General features: G+C 38.9%; 1 protein-coding gene across 1 annotated transcript in view; it reads right to left on the bottom strand.

Annotated features, from left to right (window-relative positions):
• Nucleotides 1-1,595: 1,595 nt before the first annotated feature.
• The window catches only part of PDS5A (PDS5 cohesin associated factor A), a 141,533-nt gene continuing 122,628 nt past the window's right edge, over nt 1,596-20,500 (bottom strand). Inside the window, exons 29-33 of the mRNA XM_043553187.1 lie at nt 18,584-18,646; nt 17,697-17,842; nt 15,817-15,925; nt 9,834-10,189; nt 1,596-4,242 (exon numbers count right to left, since the gene is read on the bottom strand). Coding sequence (XP_043409122.1) covers nt 4,242; nt 9,834-10,189; nt 15,817-15,925; nt 17,697-17,842; nt 18,584-18,646 — 675 coding nt within the window. The 3' untranslated portion in view covers nt 1,596-4,241. The remainder of the gene's footprint in view (nt 4,243-9,833; nt 10,190-15,816; nt 15,926-17,696; nt 17,843-18,583; nt 18,647-20,500) is intronic.

Raw genomic sequence — 20,500 nt, 5'->3', positions numbered from 1 at the left:
TTTGTATACATAGTTTGTGCAAAGAAGGCACAGGAATTGCCAGCACACTCAAATTTGCTTGGGAAGGGAGTGCATTCAGGACAGTGGGTGAGCAAGTTTGGGAACTGGGACCAGGTCTTCCAGAGTTTGCAGATGGAGTAATGATTCACTCATGGCAAGTGCTCAAGGTGTGTTTGCACTGCTGAAATAGCAGGCTTCTTTCTGGTCCTTCCCCAGTGGTGGGTTTGTCCTCCCTTAAGATCACATCTGCCCAGGAGGTTCTCAACGTGGAGAGCCACCCCTGCATCAGATCCAGCTCATCCTGAGGCCGAGGTTTGCTTTGCCCACTTTTTTAGGAACCTACGTCTCCTAATACTTCTCAGAATTACACTTCTATTGAAAAGGTAGAGATTTTCTGCTTCTACAGCATCTATCAGGGCTCTGAAGTCCAGACAATGACCTGAAGCAGTCATATCTGCCTGTGTTGTGCTATTTGCTTTATATTGCTAGTCCTTCTAAGGCCCGCAACTTAGTGTTTTTAATGTCAGTCTCTGGCATTGTGCCTAGTCTGGACAGATTAAACAAATACCTATAATGAGGAAAATCGCTACCACTTATCCTTTAATTTTCTTACTGGCTTCCAGACTTGGACCTTACTCCTTACATGTATAAATGACCCCACTGATTGTTTTCCAAGCTTCTCCCAGGAGAATGGATACAGTGCTGTTTTCTAAAAGGAATGGCTCTTATTTAGAATGCATGGTCTTTCCTAGGAGTCACTAGAGAACAAAAAGGAGGAAATGCTGTAAGTTGACAATCAATATTGATAAATGTTATTTGAGAAATACCCCCAAATAGAAATCCCAATCACCAGCCTGGCCCAGATTCCTTAGAAATGAGACCTTGTACACGTTCCTGTTGGCCTTTCAAATAAGACATGAAATAAAGGTTTATTACTGATATGGAAGTAAAAATGTAGAACTCTGGTTTCTAGGCTGAGGAGGTGTGTGATTATGCACACTTGCTTCCGTTGATCTACACTGTTGCTGGTTTATAGCCAACTTTTAACTTCTTGTGAGCAATGCCATCATTATGAGGCAGGCAGCAAAGCCTATTGTCAGGCTGTTAAGAGACTTGTTGGTCTCCAGTAGTTTTTACAGTTTATCCGTATGAATGGTGCAGACAGAAAAGTCTTGACAATGCAAATATCAAAGTGTAGAATGATAATCTGAGAGTAAAATACAGAACCAGGCATTTTATTCCAGATACATTAATGTAATCTGCTTGTTCTCAAGTAGTCCTTAATGTGCATGTCCAAAATTTGCAATAGATGTATCATAGTATAAATGGAAGGCCACTTTTAAAAGTTAAAAAGCAACTTCTAAAGTTTCCCAAATGTCTATCAGAATTTATCATCTATTATGTTCTCCCTCAGTCACTGTAGGTCAGATCAGAGTATGTAGCCAGGAGGTTTGATTTGATTTCGTTATGATTACATTCGATTTCTTGTAAGGATATGCAGACTCCAGAATCCAAACAGAAAATATGCAAAGATATTTTATCAGCTTGTGACATACCAGGGGGTACATGAATATTCAGGGTTCCACACTACTATATAATGCTGCATTTCTTGGTTTTATTTGAAACAATGCATATTTTTAGCATTTTATGGTAGGATTTTACACTCATCATTTACACAAATTACAAGGTTCTGCTTCAAGTCTTTAAAAAATTTTTTAAAAATTCAGCCCATGTGCAGCACAAGAATATGCAAAACTACTTTACATTATACACACTTTTTATCAAAGGAGATACAAAATTCTGGCTTGTAGTTTTAGACAAATACAAGAAGCTTCAAACTAGACACAAAGGGTTAACATTAATTCTCAAATATAAGTCTGCACTTTGTGTTGTGTTTCTCTGAGATGTGAATATCAAATTCCTAAGGGATTTAACTCTTTCCTTTTTCAAAGGAAAACTGACAAATGTCCCTTATATGTCCCTCCCCTAGCATCTGAATCTTACCATCCTATTCTCCCTTCCCTTAGTGCCAGACACTTGCTTGCATCACATTATGAAATTGGGGGGGGGGGGGCATTTACATACACCTGTGGACCAGATCCTTTTAGCTAACTCCTCTCCTGCAAAAATCTAAGCAGCCACAAACAGATGCAGGTAGTTCTGCTACATTATGTTAAATATGAAGTAACACTAGATAATCTTGTCGGCTGTGATGCTGAGTAATCAAAAGGAGAAAGAAGGTCCCTACCAGTGTGCTTTTTATTGGTGATATGATTGGTGGCCTTAAGAATCAAGTTGTCTGATGCTAAGAGCACTTTAAAATCTTACTAAACATACATGTCCACTGTTTCCTTGAGGGACTTCTCTGATGCTTATGCATAGATATTCAGCATGTTGGAGGCAGTATTTTATACTTTCCTTCTAAAGGGTTATGAAGAGGCAATAAGGAAGAGAGGGCTTTTCCTGCCCTTTTAAAAGATACTGTTTTCTATCACTTGTATCCATTGTTCCCTAACCATCATCCGATACCTAAATGTGTGTACATGCATATTTGAAAGAATGACCCATCTTTCACTGGGTCAATATACAGCCAACTCTTGATTATCTAGGAGATCATAAGTGACATTTATTACCAGCAAATCTCACATTTAACATAATCATTCTTTTTTTGACACTGTTGCACATCCCTCAGAGGCTATCAAGACCAAGTTCTAATGCAAATGTCGTTTAACATCCTCTAACCCTCACTAGGAATGTGCAAGGAAACCAAATGAACACATTCAGTTAGGGCTCCGGGAAAGAGCCTGAAGTACAGAATGGGGGGCAGCTACAACTCTGCGTGTGAGAAAGGACAAATTTCAAGTTCCTCCTGAGTTAGCTCTTGTAGTATACTTGCCTTCGTTATTTTGATTTAAATTATGACTGCAAAATTCAAAACCTGAGGCATAGTCACTTTTATATAGATAATGGAGAGTTGACTGTAACATGTTGTTTCTTTATGACTTTAGCCCTTTCACATAAAAAGAAACTCACAATATGATAAAAAGATTAAAAAAGACTACCGTATGACATCTAGAAGCATTTATTTTATGCAAAAACTTAAATATGATGATGTGTACACAAAGAGTGCACACACTACCTATGCTGAACAATATGCCAAGAAACAATATATTGATGCAACAGTCGTCTTCTAAAATAAACATAAAAACTGAGCCCAGACCGGCAGACAAAAGCAAAATACTTATTTCCCAACAGCACAATGCTGAAAATTGATAGCAATCCTGAACACTTCCAACTTTCCTTACAAAGCTGCCAAAGTCCAACTATTTTAAAAAATTGACTTTTTCTTTACATCAATAATAAAAATCTGGTGACAAACATTATAAAACCAAATGCTGGGCAGTCTTTACTCCTTTAAAATTCCAAATATTCCAACATAATCACAGGAGTAAAAACCATTTTAAAGTGATATGCTTTATGAAACAAACAACAATATGTACATTTATTGCAAATTATATTAAACTAAAATGGAGGGGAAATCAAAATATGAAGTGATATGAAATCAATAATAATTTTAATTATTTTCTCACTCTGATAAAAATCAGAAAGCAACATTTATAAAATTGCCACCACATCACTTTTCATAGCAGGGAACTGAAATCTGTACATCTCATTTTTGCAGAAAAGTAGGCAGGCAGAAAGAATTATACATAAAAGTTTCCAAAAGGAAAAACAAAGAAATATTTAATCTGATTTCTTTTCTTCTAAAAAATTAATTCAGTAGACTTCTATTTTTTTTCTTGTGTAACACGGGAATTCCTGGCTCTAAAATTGATGAATTTTCAGTGTCAGTGTAAGGACATCCTGTTACTTTCTTTAAAATAAAAACTGCAGCATGGAAATTAATGGTGTATTATGCCTTTAAACTCCAGATATGCAGGAACTGGAACCAAGTGTTAAGCAATTTGCTTAATTATTGACTTCTCCTAAGAAAAGTCTGAGGGGAGGGTAGGATAGAGTTGCTTTTAGCCTCTCTCTCAAGAGTTTCTGCTGTACATTTCCATCAAAGGACTTGTGGTCATGTGAAAAGGAAGTAATAGTTTCAGTTTTCAAGGCAGAAAGTGTGTTCTGAAGTTAACTTCATTTTCTGTTCAGGGACATTTTGAATCCAAGTTTTTGCAGAAGCTGGAGTCTGCTTCTGTTTGGCCTTCATTTTCTCCCTTTGCAAATGAGTTTTCTTTTACCTTGGGGATGGGAGTAGAAGAAAGCAAAGTTAGAAAAGATGTAAACAGGAAAATAAGCCAAACCAGAATTATTTCATTTCTATAGTTACTATCTAAAAATCTCAATTTTTTTTCCATGTTTCACTTGAGGCTTGTTTTAAGAAATCTTTCTATAAACTATATAAACACAAAATACCAATGAAAAAATTTTCATTTTTAGTCATTAGGTGCTGCTACTCAGTGGTGGATTTGTTTACAATAATAAAACAATAAGAGCTATTTATTTGAAATAACTGCAAGGGGCACCTGGGTGGCTCAGTCGGTTAAGCGGCCGACTTTAGTTCAGGTCACCACCTTGTGGTTTGTGAGTTCCAGCCCCGGGCTAGGCTCTGTGCTGACAGTGCGGAGCCTGCTTGGGGTTCTTTGTCTCTTCCCCTCTCTCTCCCCCTCCCCTGCTTGTGCTCGCACTCGCTGTCTCTCTAAAATAAACATTAAAAAAAAAGTGAAATAACTAATTTGCTATTAGTATTATTTCAAAATGGTATTACAGAAGAAAAGTTACTGGACACTATGGCAAAATGAATTTATAAGCAGCGAAGTTCTGACTTTTGAACTGGGTGAACTTACATTTTAGTATAACTAAAAAACAAGGAGAAAGATTTAGCTTAATTCTGTTAAGAGATTAGAGGAGTTGAATCCCCACCACTCCTATTGCCCTAATAAGGAGAGACATTCTGATATCTGGAAGCAAGAGCTTCTCCTCTCACCTAACTCCTCCTTCAGAGGAAAAACCCATCTAATAGGTGAGGGGCGGTGAGGTGGGAGGAGCTCAGCGTGCTGGGCTTGTCCTCTCCTAGATTTGTTTTTTGCCTCCAAAAAGAGCCATTCTGGTTGGTTTGTGGTTGTTCAATTTAGAGCCAAGACATTAGTAGCCACCTGGCCTGTGATTTCCATGTTGTAATCAGCCATATTAGGATTAAGACTATTTCTCCTTCTCAATGATTCCAAACTTGGGAGAGAAAGATAAGTGAGTTGTTTACTTATATTCCACTAAATATATGTTTTATAAAGGTAACGCTTAAGTGATTGATTCTTAGAGATTATTAATTTGTTATAATATACAAACTTAATAATGTGATACCAAAGAATCCTCTACAAGCTGCCTGCTGCGCCTTCAGGAAGCTTCCGTGTACTAGCTCTGAGTCTTCAGTATCTTCCTGGCTGCTCTCACAGATAAAAAAAAGTCTAAGTAAGGCTCTATGCCCAGTGTGGAGTCCAACAAGGGGCTTGAACCCACAAACTCAAGACTTGAGCTGAGATCAAGAGTTGGATGCTTAACCAACTGAGCCATCCAGGAGCCCCTGCTCTCACAGATTTTTACATTTTTTAAAAATTATTTTTATTTGGGGGGGGGGTGGGGAGAGGGAGAGAGAGACAGAGAGAATGAATCCCACCCTGAGCCCCTGAGCCCTGATGTGGGGCTCCATCCCATGACCCTGGGTTCATGACCTGAGCTGAAATCAAGAGTCAGACACTTAACTGATGACTTAGCCTCCCAGGTGCTCCAATATGCAAGTATTTTAAAGCACTCTGTTATACAAGTTTTGTATGTATACGTAATGCCTTAGAACTAAGACTTAATTTTACCTTAGAAGTACAATATAGCACGGTAGTTACAAACTCTGGAGTGACACTGGGTTTAATCCTGGCTCCATTATTTATATAAACAAAGACACCAAAAGCTACATGGAGCCTCTATGTCCGGGTTTCCTCTCCTTGTAACCTAGGAATGATGATAATACTTACCACATAGAGGTGTTCTAAAGATTTAAAAGGTTAACAAAGAGCTTAGAAATGAGCCTGGCTCATAATCAGTACTATTTAGTGTTATCTATCATTATTCCTATATAGCAATTTTTTTATTGTAAAATTTTTATGATGTAACACTTGCCATTTTTACCATCTTTAGGTACACAGTTCAATGGCATTAAGTATATTCACACTGCTGTACGATCACAGCCTTTCATTTCTAGAATGTTTTCATCTTCCCCAAATGAAACTCTGTACACTGAACACTAATGCCTACTTACTCCCTCTTCCTCCTCCCTGGCAACCACCACTCTTTTTGTCTCTATGGATGTGATGGTTCTAGATACCTCATGTAAATGGAATCGTACAGTATTTGTCCTTTGGGGTCTGGCTTATTTCACTTAGCTAATGTCCTCAAGGTTCACCTACATTGTAGCACGTGTTGGAATTTCATTGTTTTATGTAGTAAACTAAAAAAAAAAAAACAAAACACAAAAAACCAAAAAACTCTTATACTTTTTACTGTGTCAGTCAACAGACCGAATGTGAAAGTTTTCTGTTCTCTTCTGGAGTTGACAAGCTAAGGAAATCAACTCTTTGAGGGCAAGAACCTATCCATATTGGATACATTTGTATTGCCAACACCCAGCATGATGCTTATCACTTTTAAGTATTTGTTAAAAGAACAAATGAGAAGTATCAGGAGCAATACTGATGGGCCTATAAGGGATTCAATTCTGTGCAAGAGGGCATCATGAGCACTTTAGTTTCTGGAGTAAGTTTGGTTTCACTGAAGAGTACATCAGGATTCCAAGCTTAAGTCATAATGCCAGAATATAAGGACAGAGTTGTGTATTAGGTTTAGGAAAAGATAAAAGGAAGCTTGGGAGAATGTTTCAGAATGCACTTCGATATTTTGCTAAGTTAGTGTGAACAGTTCAATCAGAAGCTTCTGAAATATGTATGCAAAATACTTGATCTATTGTACTGAATTAACAGTACAATGTTATCATGAATATCTAATTTAACCATCTAACTTCACTGAGAATACAGAATCATCACAGAACTCTGTGTTTTGGCTAACACATGCCCCCTGTGACCTACTAACCAGCATACTTGAGATTTCTAAGGTGCTTTATCACTCAAGACATTTTTAGTTTTTGAATAAGGCTCAATACTATTTTTTTTTTAATTTTTTTTTTTCAACGTTTATTTATTTTTGGGACAGAGAGAGACAGAGCATGAACGGGGGAGGGGCAGAGAGAGAGGGAGACACAGAATCGGAAACAGGCTCCAGGCTCCGAGCCATCAGCCCAGAGCCTGACGCGGGGCTCGAACTCACGGACCGCGAGATCGTGACCTGGCTGAAGTCGGACGCTTAACCGACTGCGCCACCCAGGCGCCCCTCAATACTATTTTTAAATCAAGACCAGTCTCTGGCAAATAAGCCATTTTTGTTGGTTTTTTTAATGATGTTGGGGCACACATGGTGCAGCAAACGTGTAGCAATGGGTTTTATAATGCCCTAATCAGAGACAAGGTCTGGATGCTACTGACAGTGTTTTCAGGGACTAAATATGTACCTGGATGTTTTGGTTAGAAGGCAAAAGGATAGTTAATGACAGGTAAGTCAGGTGGCTCAAGTGGCCTGTGTGTGATGATCACATCACAGTGTAATGGAACAGCTAGAACAGAATTTCAGAAACCCTTCAGAAAACTCTTGGCAATCTTGAGGGAAACTGTTCAACTTTTGTATGATTGAAAAGTATAGTAAGGGACAGAGAAACTAGAATTAAATAATTAAAAATGGTTACAACAATTACTGGGCATTTACTCACTATGAAAGGCACTTTGCTAAGTACTTTATGCTTATTAATCTATTTAATTTTTAGGACAGTCCTTTGAAGAACGTATTATTATACTGTCTTACTGATGACAAAGAGGAGGCTGAGGTTATAAACATGTTCTAGGTCAAAGGTGCAGATCTGAGGAGAAAAATGCTAAATTTGCCCCCAGTATCTTTCATTACTGTATTTATTAGTCCATAAAACTAAAAAGGAGTAGGAGAAACACTCATTACTTAGATTGGGTTTGGGCCTGGATCTGCTACTATGAGATGCTATCTAGAGGCAGATAAAATATAGGAAAATTTAACAGCTCCAAACTTCAAATTTCATGAATGGTAACTTAAAAAATGTACTTGTAAACACACATGCTGCAGGCAATACGGTACTTTATGAAAATACTGAAGCAGGATGGTAGGGTATCCTGAGATGATCAAAACTGTTTCTTTCCTAGAAGGAATTAAGAAGCTTACAGTCTAATTCAAGGGGAGCTGAGTTAGGTACCAGTATACAAGGAAAAAAGAAGGGGGGTAGGGCTAAGTTCTAACAGGACACCAAATATGAAAGGAGCCAACTTTTGGAACTCCACCTGAAACACCACCATTACAGGGGAGAAAAGCTGAAGTCCCAGCCCAAGAATGAGCAAAGATGAACAGCTGTTTCAGTGAGAGTGAGGTTGTTTCAGTGGAAAGTGAAGGAAAAGGTAAGTTGTTGACTTACATTAAAATTAATTGTAACAAGAGGAATTAAAGAGCAGGAAATACCTGTTTGTGTGTCATGACTTCTGTCTTCTCCATTCTGAGACTTTTTTTACCCAAAAGGCAGCCCTTTATATTAAGTAAAGCCCATGTAGTTATGTGAAGGATACCAAGCAAAACTTAATATTGTCCTTGCTAACAAGAAATATTAAAACATGATATCCTAATTAAAAATTAATCAAAGGAGGTATACCTGGTTGGCTTAGTCCATTAAGCATCCAATTCTTGATTTTGGCTCAGGTTACGATCTCTTGGTGATAAGACTGAGCCCTGCATCTGGCTGGGTATGGAGCCTACTTGGGATTCTCCCTCTTTCCCTCTCTCTCTGCCAGTCCTCCCACCCCTGCCCACACACTCTCTCTCTCAAAATAAATAAACATTAAAAAAAAAAAAAAAAAAAAAAAAAAGCGCTGGTGTGTCTGACTCTTGATTTTGGTCCAGGCCACAATCTCATGGTTTTGTGCGTTCAAGCCCAGCCTCAGGCTCTGTGCTAGCAGCAGAGAGCCTGCTTGAGAGTCTCTGTCTCTCTCTCCACCCCTCCCCCACTCACACTGTTTCTCTCTCTCTCAAAATAAATAAACTTATAAAAAAAAACCAAACCATCAACTTTGGCTCAGGTCATCTCACGGTTCGTAGGTTCAAGCGCCACATCGAGCTCTCTGCTGTCAGTGTGCAGCCTGCTTTGGATCTTCTGTCTCCCACCCCCTCATGCACATGCTCTCTCTCTCTCAAAAATAAAATAAACATTAAAAAAAAAAAAAGATAAAAATAATTTTTTTTTTAACGTTTATTTTTGAGACAGAGAGAGACAGAGCGCCAGCAGGAGAGGGGCAGAGAGAGAGGGAGACACAGAATCTGAAACAGGCTCCAGGCTCTGAGCTGTCAGCATAGAGCCCGATGCGGGGCTCAAACTCACGGACCGCGAGATCATGACCTGAGCCGAAGTTGGCAGCCCAACTGACCGAGCCACCCAGGTGCCCCAAAAATAATTTAAAAAAAATAACCAAAGGGAAAAAGGAGATCTCTCTTCAAATTGGTATCCTGGAGGTTATGAGGTAAAAGCAAATGCCATTATAACCTACTCAGGAAAACCAAGGGCAGTTTTCATTCCCAAGTGCCTAGGTGTTTGGGGGTGATTGGCACATACTAAGAATAAAATAAAATGTCTAAACTCAAAGTTCAGAAAGAATGGTGTACATTACCTTTGTAAGTCAATTTGTCTCTCTGCTGGTGTTGCCTTTTTGGCTATGTCTTGCAGTTTGGGTGCTTTGGCATTACCTGCTTCCAGACCCCCAGGGCTTTCTTGACTGACTGCAGCTCTCTTTCTTCCTTTGCCAAGAGGTTTATTTATATCATCATTTTTGGTTGCATTGCCCTGAGATTCAGACTTCGGTCGACGTCCTCTCCTGGGTTTTGAAGGGGCAGGTGGTCCTGATTCATCTACTTTCTCATCTGTTTTTTGTTGAATATTCTCTGCACCAGCTGCGGTTACTGTTCTTTTCTTTCCTCGGTCACTGCTGATGTTGCCCTGGGTAGTCTGATCAGAATTAATTTCCTAAAAGAGCACAAAACAATTCTATAAACACAAGTTCCTTAAATATCAATGATCTATGCTAGAAAGAAGTATTTTGAAAATATTCAAAAGGAGCTGGAATTCCATGGCTTTTTTTTTAAGTAAGTTCCATACCCAGTGTGAAGCCCAATGTGGGGCCCAAACTCACCACCCTGAGATCAAGACCTGAGCTGAGATCAAGAGTTGGACACTTCATCAACTGAGCCACTCTTAATTCCAAGGCTTCTAATCCATTGCTTATATCCCTTGAGGAATGTAAACTCCTTGAGGGCAGGGCCTGAGAGCAGTGCCCACCATGGTACTTGGCACATATACTGTACACAATAAATGCTTATTAAATAATATACACAGATGGTATATATAAAGCGGAGAAAATCTACTTGGTTTTTCTATCACCCTCATTCTAAAGGAAAAGGTCTTCTTAAAAATTTTTTTCCTTTTTAACATTTATTAGAGAGAGAGAGAGAGAGCGCGTGCGCACTTGCAAACATGAGTCGGGTAGGGGTAGAGGGAGTGTGAGACACAGAACCTGAAGCAGGGTCCAGGCTCTGAGCTGTCAGCATATAGCCCAATGCAGGGTCTGAACTCACGGACCAGGAGATCATGACCTAAGCTGAAGTCGGATACTTAACTAAGCCACCCAGGTGCCCCAAAAAGGTCTTTTTAACTTGGTATGTTTTTTTTTTTTAAGTTTGTTTGTTTATTTATTTGAGTGGGGGAGAGGGGGAGAGAGGGGGAGAAAAAGAATCCCAAGCTGGCTCCATGCTCTCAGCAGGGAGCCGGATGTGGGGCTCCAACCCATGAACCCTGAGACTTGAGCTGACTGAGCCACTCAGGCGCCCCTCCCCCTTTTAATGTTATTTTTGAGAGGGAGAGAGGGAGAGAGAGAGGGGGAGAGGGGGAAAGGGGGAGAGGGGAAGGGGGGGGAGAGAGAGAGAGACAGAGACAGAGACAGAGACAGAGAGAATATGAGTGGAAGAAGGGGCACAGAAAGAGGAAGACAGAGGATTCAAAGCCGGCTCTGCATGGAGAGTAGAGAGCCCAAGGCAGGGCCTGAACTCAAAAACTGCTAGTCATGACCTGAGCCCTAGTCGGCCACTTAACTGACTGAGCCACCCACGTACCCCGATCAATGGTATATTCTAAATTTATCACTTTTTAAAGGAGAGCATGTTTTCATAATTGAATGTTATTTTCTTTTTTTTAAATTTTTTTTAATGTTTATTTACTTCTGAGACAGAGAGAGACAGAGCATGAGTGGGGGAGGGGCAGAGAGAGAGGGGGACACAGAATCTGAAGCAGGCTCCAGGCTCTGAGCTATCAGCACAGAGCCCGATGCGGGGCTCGAACTCACAGACGGAGATCATGACCTGAGCCGAAGCCGGACACTCAACTGACTGAGCCACCCAGGTGCCCCGAATATGCTATTTTCTTTATGATGCATCAAATTTCTGTAGTTCTGTGCCATGAAGTTCTTCAATTTCTCACTCCACTTACACATTCTAATTTTTGTCATTTTTGCTGCAATCCTTAACCTACTTTTTTCTGAAAAAAAAATTTTTTGTTTACCAAATATATATATTAAATCCTCTAAAATGTTAAAGTAATAAAATCCCATTTTAAAATGTATTTTATTTTTTATTTATTTATTTATTTATTTATTTATTTATTTTTAAATTTTTTTTTCAATGTTTATTTATTTTTGGGACAGAGAGAGACAGAGCATGAACGGGGGAGGGGCAGAGAGAGAGGGAGACACAGAATCTGAAACAGGCTCCAGGCTCTGAGCCATCAGCCCAGAGCCGGACGCGGGGCTCGAACTCCTGGACCGCGAGATCGTGACCTGGCTGAAGTCGGACGCTTAACCGACTGCGCCACCCAGGCGCCCCTATTTTTTATTTTTGAAAGAGAGAGAGAGTGGGAGTGAGGGAGAGGCAGAGAGAAAGGGGCAGAGGATTTGAAGCAAGATCTGTGCTGAGAGCAGAGGGCCTGATGCAGGGCTCAAACTCACAAACCATGAGATCACAACCTGAGACAAAGTCAGACACTTAACCAACTGGGCCACCCAAGCACCCCACCCCAGGAATATTTTTAAAACAGTATCAAAGCAGGACATTCATCAAGTGAAAAGTGAAGGATTGTACACAGAGAAAAGAGGGAAAGAGCTTGGAAGATATAAGGAACTTGGACCATAAGGAGTGATGGGAGAGTGGTATGGGACAAGGTAGGAGAAGCAAGCATGGACCAGATCACGAATGCCTTACCGGACAGGTTAAGAAATTTGATTTCATTCTAAGTGCTAATGAAAGTCACTGAAGGACTTTCAAGACAGGACGAACATAATTCAAATTACATTTTAAAAAGATCAAATTGGCTGCTATATGGTGACTGGACTGGAAGAGAGCAAGAATACTAACAAGGTTAAAACTACTACAGCATGAGAAGTTGAGTTGGGTCAACACCCTGCTGGGTAGCAATGTCAAGTGTTCCACTTTTTCAAGGAAGCAATATGGAAATATCTAATCTATAATACACTTTACTCTTTGACTCAGCAATCCCACTGCTAGGAATTAAGCCCATAGAAATAAAACTATCAGTATATATTTAATGCACATTTACTATTTAAGGCAACATTGTAGTGGCAAAAAAAGGGGAAAGATTTAATGTATATACACACACATGAAAATGATAAGACAAGAAAAAAAATTAACAAAGATTAGGCTTTTTAAAAGGAAACAAATACTGCATTAAAAATCATGTACACGACTTGGGACACCTGGTGGCTCATTTGGTTAAGAGACTGGTTCTTGATTTTGGCTCAGGTCATGATATCACGGTCTGTGAGTCTGAATGCCACACTGGGCTCTGTGCTGCTGGTGCACAGCCTGCTTGGGATTCTCTATCTCCCCCTCTCTCTGCCATCCTGTACCCTCTCTCATAACTACATGACTCTCTACATCACTGTATTTACATATTTATGAACATTATGTGCATATGTCTAAAGAACTCATATAAAAGGCAAATGAAAGAGGAAATCCATTGGTCAGCCATAGGTATACAGAAAATGAAGACTCCTAAAGAGGAATACCAGCAGCATCGCCTGCCTGAATCCATGGGATGAGTCTTGCTTCTTTTAACTACCTCCCTTACTCATCTTTCATATTATAATTTGATTTGCCTCTCAGAGTAAATAACAGGAGAAAATGTCCTGATTTGTTGACATGCATAGTTTGCTGGATAATTTTTATATACATAATAAATTGGTTTATGCATTAATTTCTTTGAAAAATTGGGTTAGCAAGAAACACTCTCTTAGATCTTTATCTTCTTTTAGTATACCAACAAGATAGTTTTTTGAGACTACAAGACTTTTGACTCAGACCCCCTGGAAAGAAATAACATCAACTTATGGGAGATCTGACTGGTAGGTGATTAAGTTTTGTCAAAATACAAGCCCTGTGTGTTCAAGGTGACAGCAAGTTTGTTAAAACATTCTTTGGAAGTGTGAAAAAGTTAAAATAAGGGTTTGGAACAATATAGCATCATAGATTAATTAGAAAGTAACATTTTGGCTTCTCAAAATTAGAATTTAAATGTTGTTTACTGTTTCTATTTTTAAAAAATGTTTATTAAAATTTTTTTTTTAAGATTTATTTTGAGAGATAGAAAGAAAGAGAGAGACAGAGACAGAGACAGAGAGAGAGAGAAGGGGCAGAGAAAGGGAGAGAGACAATCCCAAGCAGGCTCTGCACTGCCAGTGTGGAGCCTGATGTGGGGCTTGAACTCATGAACTGTGAGATCATGAACTGAGCTGAAATCAAGAGTTGGATGCTTAACTGATAGGCCACCCAGGCGCCCCTAAATGTTCATTTATTTTTGACAGCACACATGCTCATGCAAGTGGGAGAGGGGCAGAGGATCTGAAGCGGGCTCTGTGGTGACAAGAGAGAGCTTGACACGAGCTTGAACCCGTGAACCATGAGATCATGACCTGAGCGGAAGTTGGACATTTAACCAACTGAGCCACCCAGGCAACCCTATCTTTTTCCATTATAAAGTATAATCCACATATAACATCAATTTGTATCTTACACAGAATTTGATGTTGGGGCACCTGGGTGATTCATTGCTTAAGTGTTCAACTTCAGCTCAGGTCATGATCTCACAGTTCGTGAGTTCGAGCTCTGTGTCGGGTTCTGTGCAGGCATCTCAGAGCCTGCTTCAGATTCTGTCTCCCTCTCTCTCTCTGCCCCTTCCCCACTTGTGCCCTCTCTCCTTCTCTCAAAAATAAATAAATAAACTTAAAAATAAATATTTATTCCTATACCACCTCTTAATACACACGGTAAGTATGTTTAAATGGATGTCTGTGGCAATATGCACTTTTGCATGTAAGTCTCAAGACTGTTTAATTCTAACAAGAACCCCACAATACTTAAGTCTGTTGGCTTCTGAATTCCAAGAGTTCTGACAGTGAGAGGCTCCCTGTTATCTGAATCTACTGAAAAACTGAAGTTCTGATAATAAATAGGAAGAGGTTGAATAGTGACTGATCTAAAAATGCATCCTCATCTATTCAGCTTGAGTGGGATAGTTCAGTTATTGTGGAATAATTGTACAGCCCTGTATTTTATGTACCTGAGAGGGATTCCTAAAACATTTGAAGAATACTCTGTGTGTGTGTGTGTGTGTGTGTGTGTGTGTGTGTGCGTGTGTGTGTGTGTGTGTGATGTGTGTATGGTGGGCAATAAAAAGTAAATGTGTCAAGAATATGATTCTGTGGGAAAAGAAACAATAGTATTTCCATGCCATTCCTACTGAGGTAAGTTATCAATTTCATTCTACAGTTTAAATGGAAGCCCAGAGAAGTCAAGCAATCTGCCTAAGTAAACACACAGCTAGTGAGTGGCAGAGCCAGGTCTGATTTTCCTACAAATGTTTCTCTCCTGCTACAATATATTACTATATATTACTATATATTTGGGGTTCTACTGCTACAATTGTTAAGAAAACTAGGTGCCCTGGGGCGCCTGGGTGGCTCAGTCGGTTGAGCGTCCGACTTCAGCCCAGGGCATGATCTCACAGTGAGTTCGAGCCCTGCATTGGACTCTGTGCTGATGGAGCCTGGAGCCTGCTTCCGATTCTGTGTCTCCCTCTCTCTCTGCCCCTTCCCTGCTCATGCTCTGTTTTTCTCTGTCTCCAAAATAAATAAAAACATTAAGAAAAAAAAAAGAAAATTAGGTGCCCTAATTATAAGGTCAACAATGAAGAATGCAGCTGTTAATAATGTACACACTCATCACAGGAGCCAACAAACTCTTGAAAGTAAGATCTCAAAAACTCTCAATTCCTAGTCTTTCAAGTTTTGAGAGCAGAAGTGTGGGAGAAGGATACTGTTATGGGTGGCCACATAAACTCTTGAAATGAGCGGATATAGGAAGACTCATTTTCTGGAGAGTGAAGCACAATAAATACAGCCAAGAGGTGGTATATAAAATGTAGAATATGTAGTATATATTAACTTGTCCAGTGTGGGTTTCTTAACCTCTACCATGAAACTGTAATAAGAATCTCTGGGAGAAATCCACTTGTTAAATTTTAAAATTTACCTTATTCTTTACCGGATCAATATTCTTTACAGGAGTGACAGAAATAATTCTCACAGGGTTCTCTTCATTTTCACTAACTCCAGTTTCTACTGCCTCTGAACTCTGTTCCCTGTTGAAGAAAAATAAACCAAAGCTTCTTTATTTCACCACTTGGACAGAAGGTTTACCCTCCCACTACAGCAATAAGGAAACAGAAGCTCAGTCAAGTGAAGCAACATTAGCAAAATTCAAATCTTCCGTGGTTACAGACTATTGGTCTATTATATGGTATTATTGGTGCCATTTAACCTTACTAATGAAAGACACAAATGGCTGCCTAAAACGACCCGAAAGAAAGATAAGTTATCAAGAAATGAAATAACAAAACTATTCTAAGACTTTCTCTCGTGTGTGGGAAACCCTAAAACAAAACAAAAATACAGTGATAGATGAGTGTATAGTATAGTTGTTTCCAGTCTTTTTTTTTTTTTTTCTTTTTAAGGTTTTATTTTTAAGTAATTTCTACACCCACTGTGGAGCTGAAACTTACAAACCCGAAATCAAGGGTCAGTCAGGTGCCCCTCTGGTCTGTGTTCTTAATGCTCTGCAAGGGAAGGAGGCTGGAAGAACAGGCCAGAGGGGAGGTATCTGGAGACCCACCATTTCTGTAAACCACAGATGTTCCAAGTTAATTTACTTTATATTTTGGGGTTCTACTGCTAAAAATGTGTTTAAAACAATACCAACTGAGTTTATACTTAAAATTTCAGGAGTAAGAATCAAGTCTTTAAAAGCTTCAATTTCTAGTGTTTTTAAGAGTAGAGTCTGGTGGAAATTCTTATGTAGTAGCTAACATGGTAAAAATGTGACATGTTAAAATAAGCATGGAATATTCTTAGTCCTTAGAAATGTCATAACAATGTTATCTTAAACCATGCTATATTAATTTGAATTAAAAATTAAAAAGCATAAAAATTCAATTTATTTAACGGTTATATATTCATAGTTTTCCTGTGTTTTCTTATATAAACATTTCCATATACATTAGTAATAATATATTAGAAATTCTTACATTTGTTCCATTTAACTTTTTTACACTTAGAATGTTATATGGTTTCACAAGGTAATAATACACTGAATTTCCATCATTAATTATACTGAAACTCAGTGCCATTATTTTATTTTTTTTTAATTTTTTTTTCCCAACGTTTATTTATTTTTGGGACAGAGAGAGACAGAGCATCAACGGGGGAGGGGCAGAGAGAGAGGGAGACACAGAATCGGAAACAGGCTCCAGGCTCGGAGCCATCAGCCCAGAGCCTGACACGGGGCTCGAACTCACGGACCGCGAGATCGTGACCTAGCTGAAGTCGGATGCTTAACTGACTGCGCCTCCCAGGCGCCCCATCAGTGCCATTATTTTATACCCAAATGTTTCTTAAAGTCCATTTTTGTGATATAGTGCTTTAGGTAAAAATTAAAAGATCAACCAAGTATCAGAGCCTGGAGCCTGCTTCGGATTCTGTGTCTTCCTCTCTCTCTGCCCCTCCCCCAATCGTGCTCTCTCAAAAAATATATAAACGTTAAAAAAAAAAAAAAAAACTTTTGGGGCGCCTGGGTGGCTCAGTCGGTTAAGCGTCCGACTTCGGCTCAGGTCATGATCTCAACGGTCCGTGAGTTCGAGCCCCGCGTCGGGCTCTGTGCTGCCAGCTCAGAGCCTGGAGCCTGTTTCAGATTCTGTGTCTCCCTCTCTCTGACCCTCCCGCATTCATGCTCTGTCTCTCTCTGTCTCAAAAATAAATAAACATTAAAAAAAAAAAAATTAAAAAAAAAAAAAACTTTTAAAAGATGAACCAATTAGTGAGTGATACTAACACAAACAACTGGAGAAAAAAACTTGCCTTGATCGGTTTCCGGTTGAAGGGTTCAGCTCTGAATTTACATTAATGTTGCTTCCAGTCTCAGCTCCGGTGCTTCTAACATATGGTTTTCTTCCTGTTGCTGATAAAGGCTTGTTTACTGCACCTAGTACTCCAGCAGGTTTTGGCTAAAAGTTACACATATGCATGTTATTTTATACCTTACTATAAGGAATTCATATAAATTTAGACACATGTAAAAGAAACTGTTTAGTTTAAGCCACGGAATTGTTGTTACTTTGGAAAGTTAAATCCTAAATTTATTAGAAATGATAATTTTGCAAAATTGGGTTTGTCTGAATACAAGTCACAAGCATTACTTCTACTTAAAAATAACCAGGCAATTAATTATTCCTTATTGCTCAATCAAAATGAAAAGTGCCCCTGAAACAATGCAAAGTACATAATAAATAAGACATAATAAAATATCTTACGAATAAACAATTAAATGTATATAGTAGTAGTTTAGGCACTGTTTTTCTCAAAAGTTAAATTTCTCTTGCTCTTTTATGTTAGGTGTCATGCTACTTTTATAGAATATTGTCTAACTCATTAATACTTTAAAATTATTTCTTTCAATCTTACATATCTAAATTTATTATGACACTTTTCAAGAAAATCTGCTTTGTGGATTCTAAGTAACTTGAAGCCTACTAGTACTGATGAGAACACATGGCCGTAATTCAAAAGGGTCATTTATGGCAGAAGAAAGCCTGAGAGTACAAATGCCTTAGATGCTATAATTCACAATATGATCCCTAAGAATCAGGAACATAAAAATCCATGGGATATTTAAAGGTTATTTCTAAGAATAGCAGAAGTAATATACCCATGCAATAAAGATTTCCAAATTATCTACTATATAATACCTTTCCTGTTAACAGAAGCACTCTGGTCTCTTCTGAAATATAACTCTTGTCATTACAGAAGTCCTATCAAAAAAAAAAAAATCAAAGTGAATATGTCTATTTTTACTGTCCAAATAAGACTTCTCAGGCATTGTGCCTTACAATAACAATTACATTTAGGCTAGCATATATATATCAGTTGTTCAAATAAAGCATATTAAATGAACTACATCATTAAGTCTAGCTTTAACTCAATGGCACATTAAGAACTAGCAAATATCAGAACTCAATTACTTAAATCATATTTTAAATAAAACACACTATTTTTTTTTTTCATACAGTCCAGGGAAAACAAGGCTCCAGTTTATTAACTGAACTACTTTCTCTACTCTATTATAAAATCGACTTCTTTTGGGATCCCAAAATATCCAAAATGGTACAGAGCATACTTTAGGCACTTAATATTCACTAAAATCACTCCACCCTGGATCTCAAGAAAGTTACCCTCGTTGAAAAAAATCTGCCACTTGAATTAAAACTATTGTGTTTCTTGGGGCGCCTGGGTGGCTCACTCGGTTAAGCATCTGACTTCGGCTTAGGTCATGATCTCATGGTCCATGAGTTCGAGCCCCGCGTCAGCCTCTGTGCTGACAGCTCAGAGCCTGGAACCTGCTTCAGATTCTGTGTCTCCTTCTCTCTCTGACCCTCCCCCATTCATGATCTGTCTCTCTCTGTCTCAAAAATAAATAAAACATTAAAAAAAAATTAAAAAAAAAACTACTACTGTGTTTCTTAGAACCATAAGACTGTCCAAATCACATAGGTATATATACTGTCAAAATATCATTCAGTGAATTGTCCACCTAATGTGGACACTGATGGACTCCTGAAAGTTTTATCTACACAGAACTTAAGAATCCTTTCATGCTTCTGTTAAATATCCTGGGAACAGCGCACAAATAAACCACAATGATGTCACATAAGTAAAATGATTTACTATGACCAAGAAGTTCATTATTTAAAACATTTTTTTTTCAAGTTTATTTATTTATTTTGAGAGGGAGTGAACATGAACTGGAGAGGGGCAGAGAGAGAGGAAGAGAGAATCAGAAGCAGGCTCTGTGTACTTTAGCACAGAACCCAATGTGCAGCTAGATCTCACAAACCATGAGATCATGACTTGAGCTGAAATTAAGAGTCTGCCACTCAACTGACTGAGACACTCAGGTGCCTTGAAGTCTATTAATTTGTTAAGTAATATCACTTAAAAATTATTTTTTCTTTTCTAAGTTTACCTTCATACTAGTGTCACAGGAAAGAACAGATGGCTTAAATGTGCCTATAATTTTTTTTTTTTAACCTTTATTTATTTTTGAGACCGAGAGAGACAGAGCATGAACAGGGGAGGGTCAGAGAGAGAGGGAGACACAGAATCTGAAGAAGGCTCCAGGCTCTGAGCAGTCAGCACAGAGCCCGACGCGGGGCTCGAACTCACGGACCGCGAGATCATGACCTGAGCCGAAGTCAGCCGCTTCAACGACTGAGCCACCCAGGCCCCCCTTAAATGTGCCTATAAAGAAGTCACAATTTTGGCATGTGTTCCAGGCAAAGTTATTATCTTTTTTTCTTTCCTCCCTTCATTTTTTTCCCCCCACAAAGGCTTTTATGCAGCTACAAGAATCGTTACAAAGCCTAGGCACCAAAGTTCATTCACTTTATTCATGAAGATATACTATAGCCTCACTAGGCTCATGATCTTAATATGCCTGGTCTTCTAGTGTTTGAATTTATACCAGATTAAAAGCAACATATTAGAAAAGGAAATGAGAGGGGCGCCTGGGTGGCTCAGTTGGTTGAGCGTCCGACTTCAGCTCAGGTCATGATCTTGCAGTCTGTGAGTTCGAGCCCCACATCCAGCTCTGTGCTGACAGCCTGGAG

Source organism: Prionailurus bengalensis, chromosome B1 (genome assembly GCF_016509475.1).
Source record: "Prionailurus bengalensis isolate Pbe53 chromosome B1, Fcat_Pben_1.1_paternal_pri, whole genome shotgun sequence".
Classification (NCBI taxonomy): Eukaryota; Metazoa; Chordata; class Mammalia; order Carnivora; family Felidae; genus Prionailurus; species Prionailurus bengalensis.
This window is presented reverse-complemented; position numbering and strand designations above follow the sequence as displayed.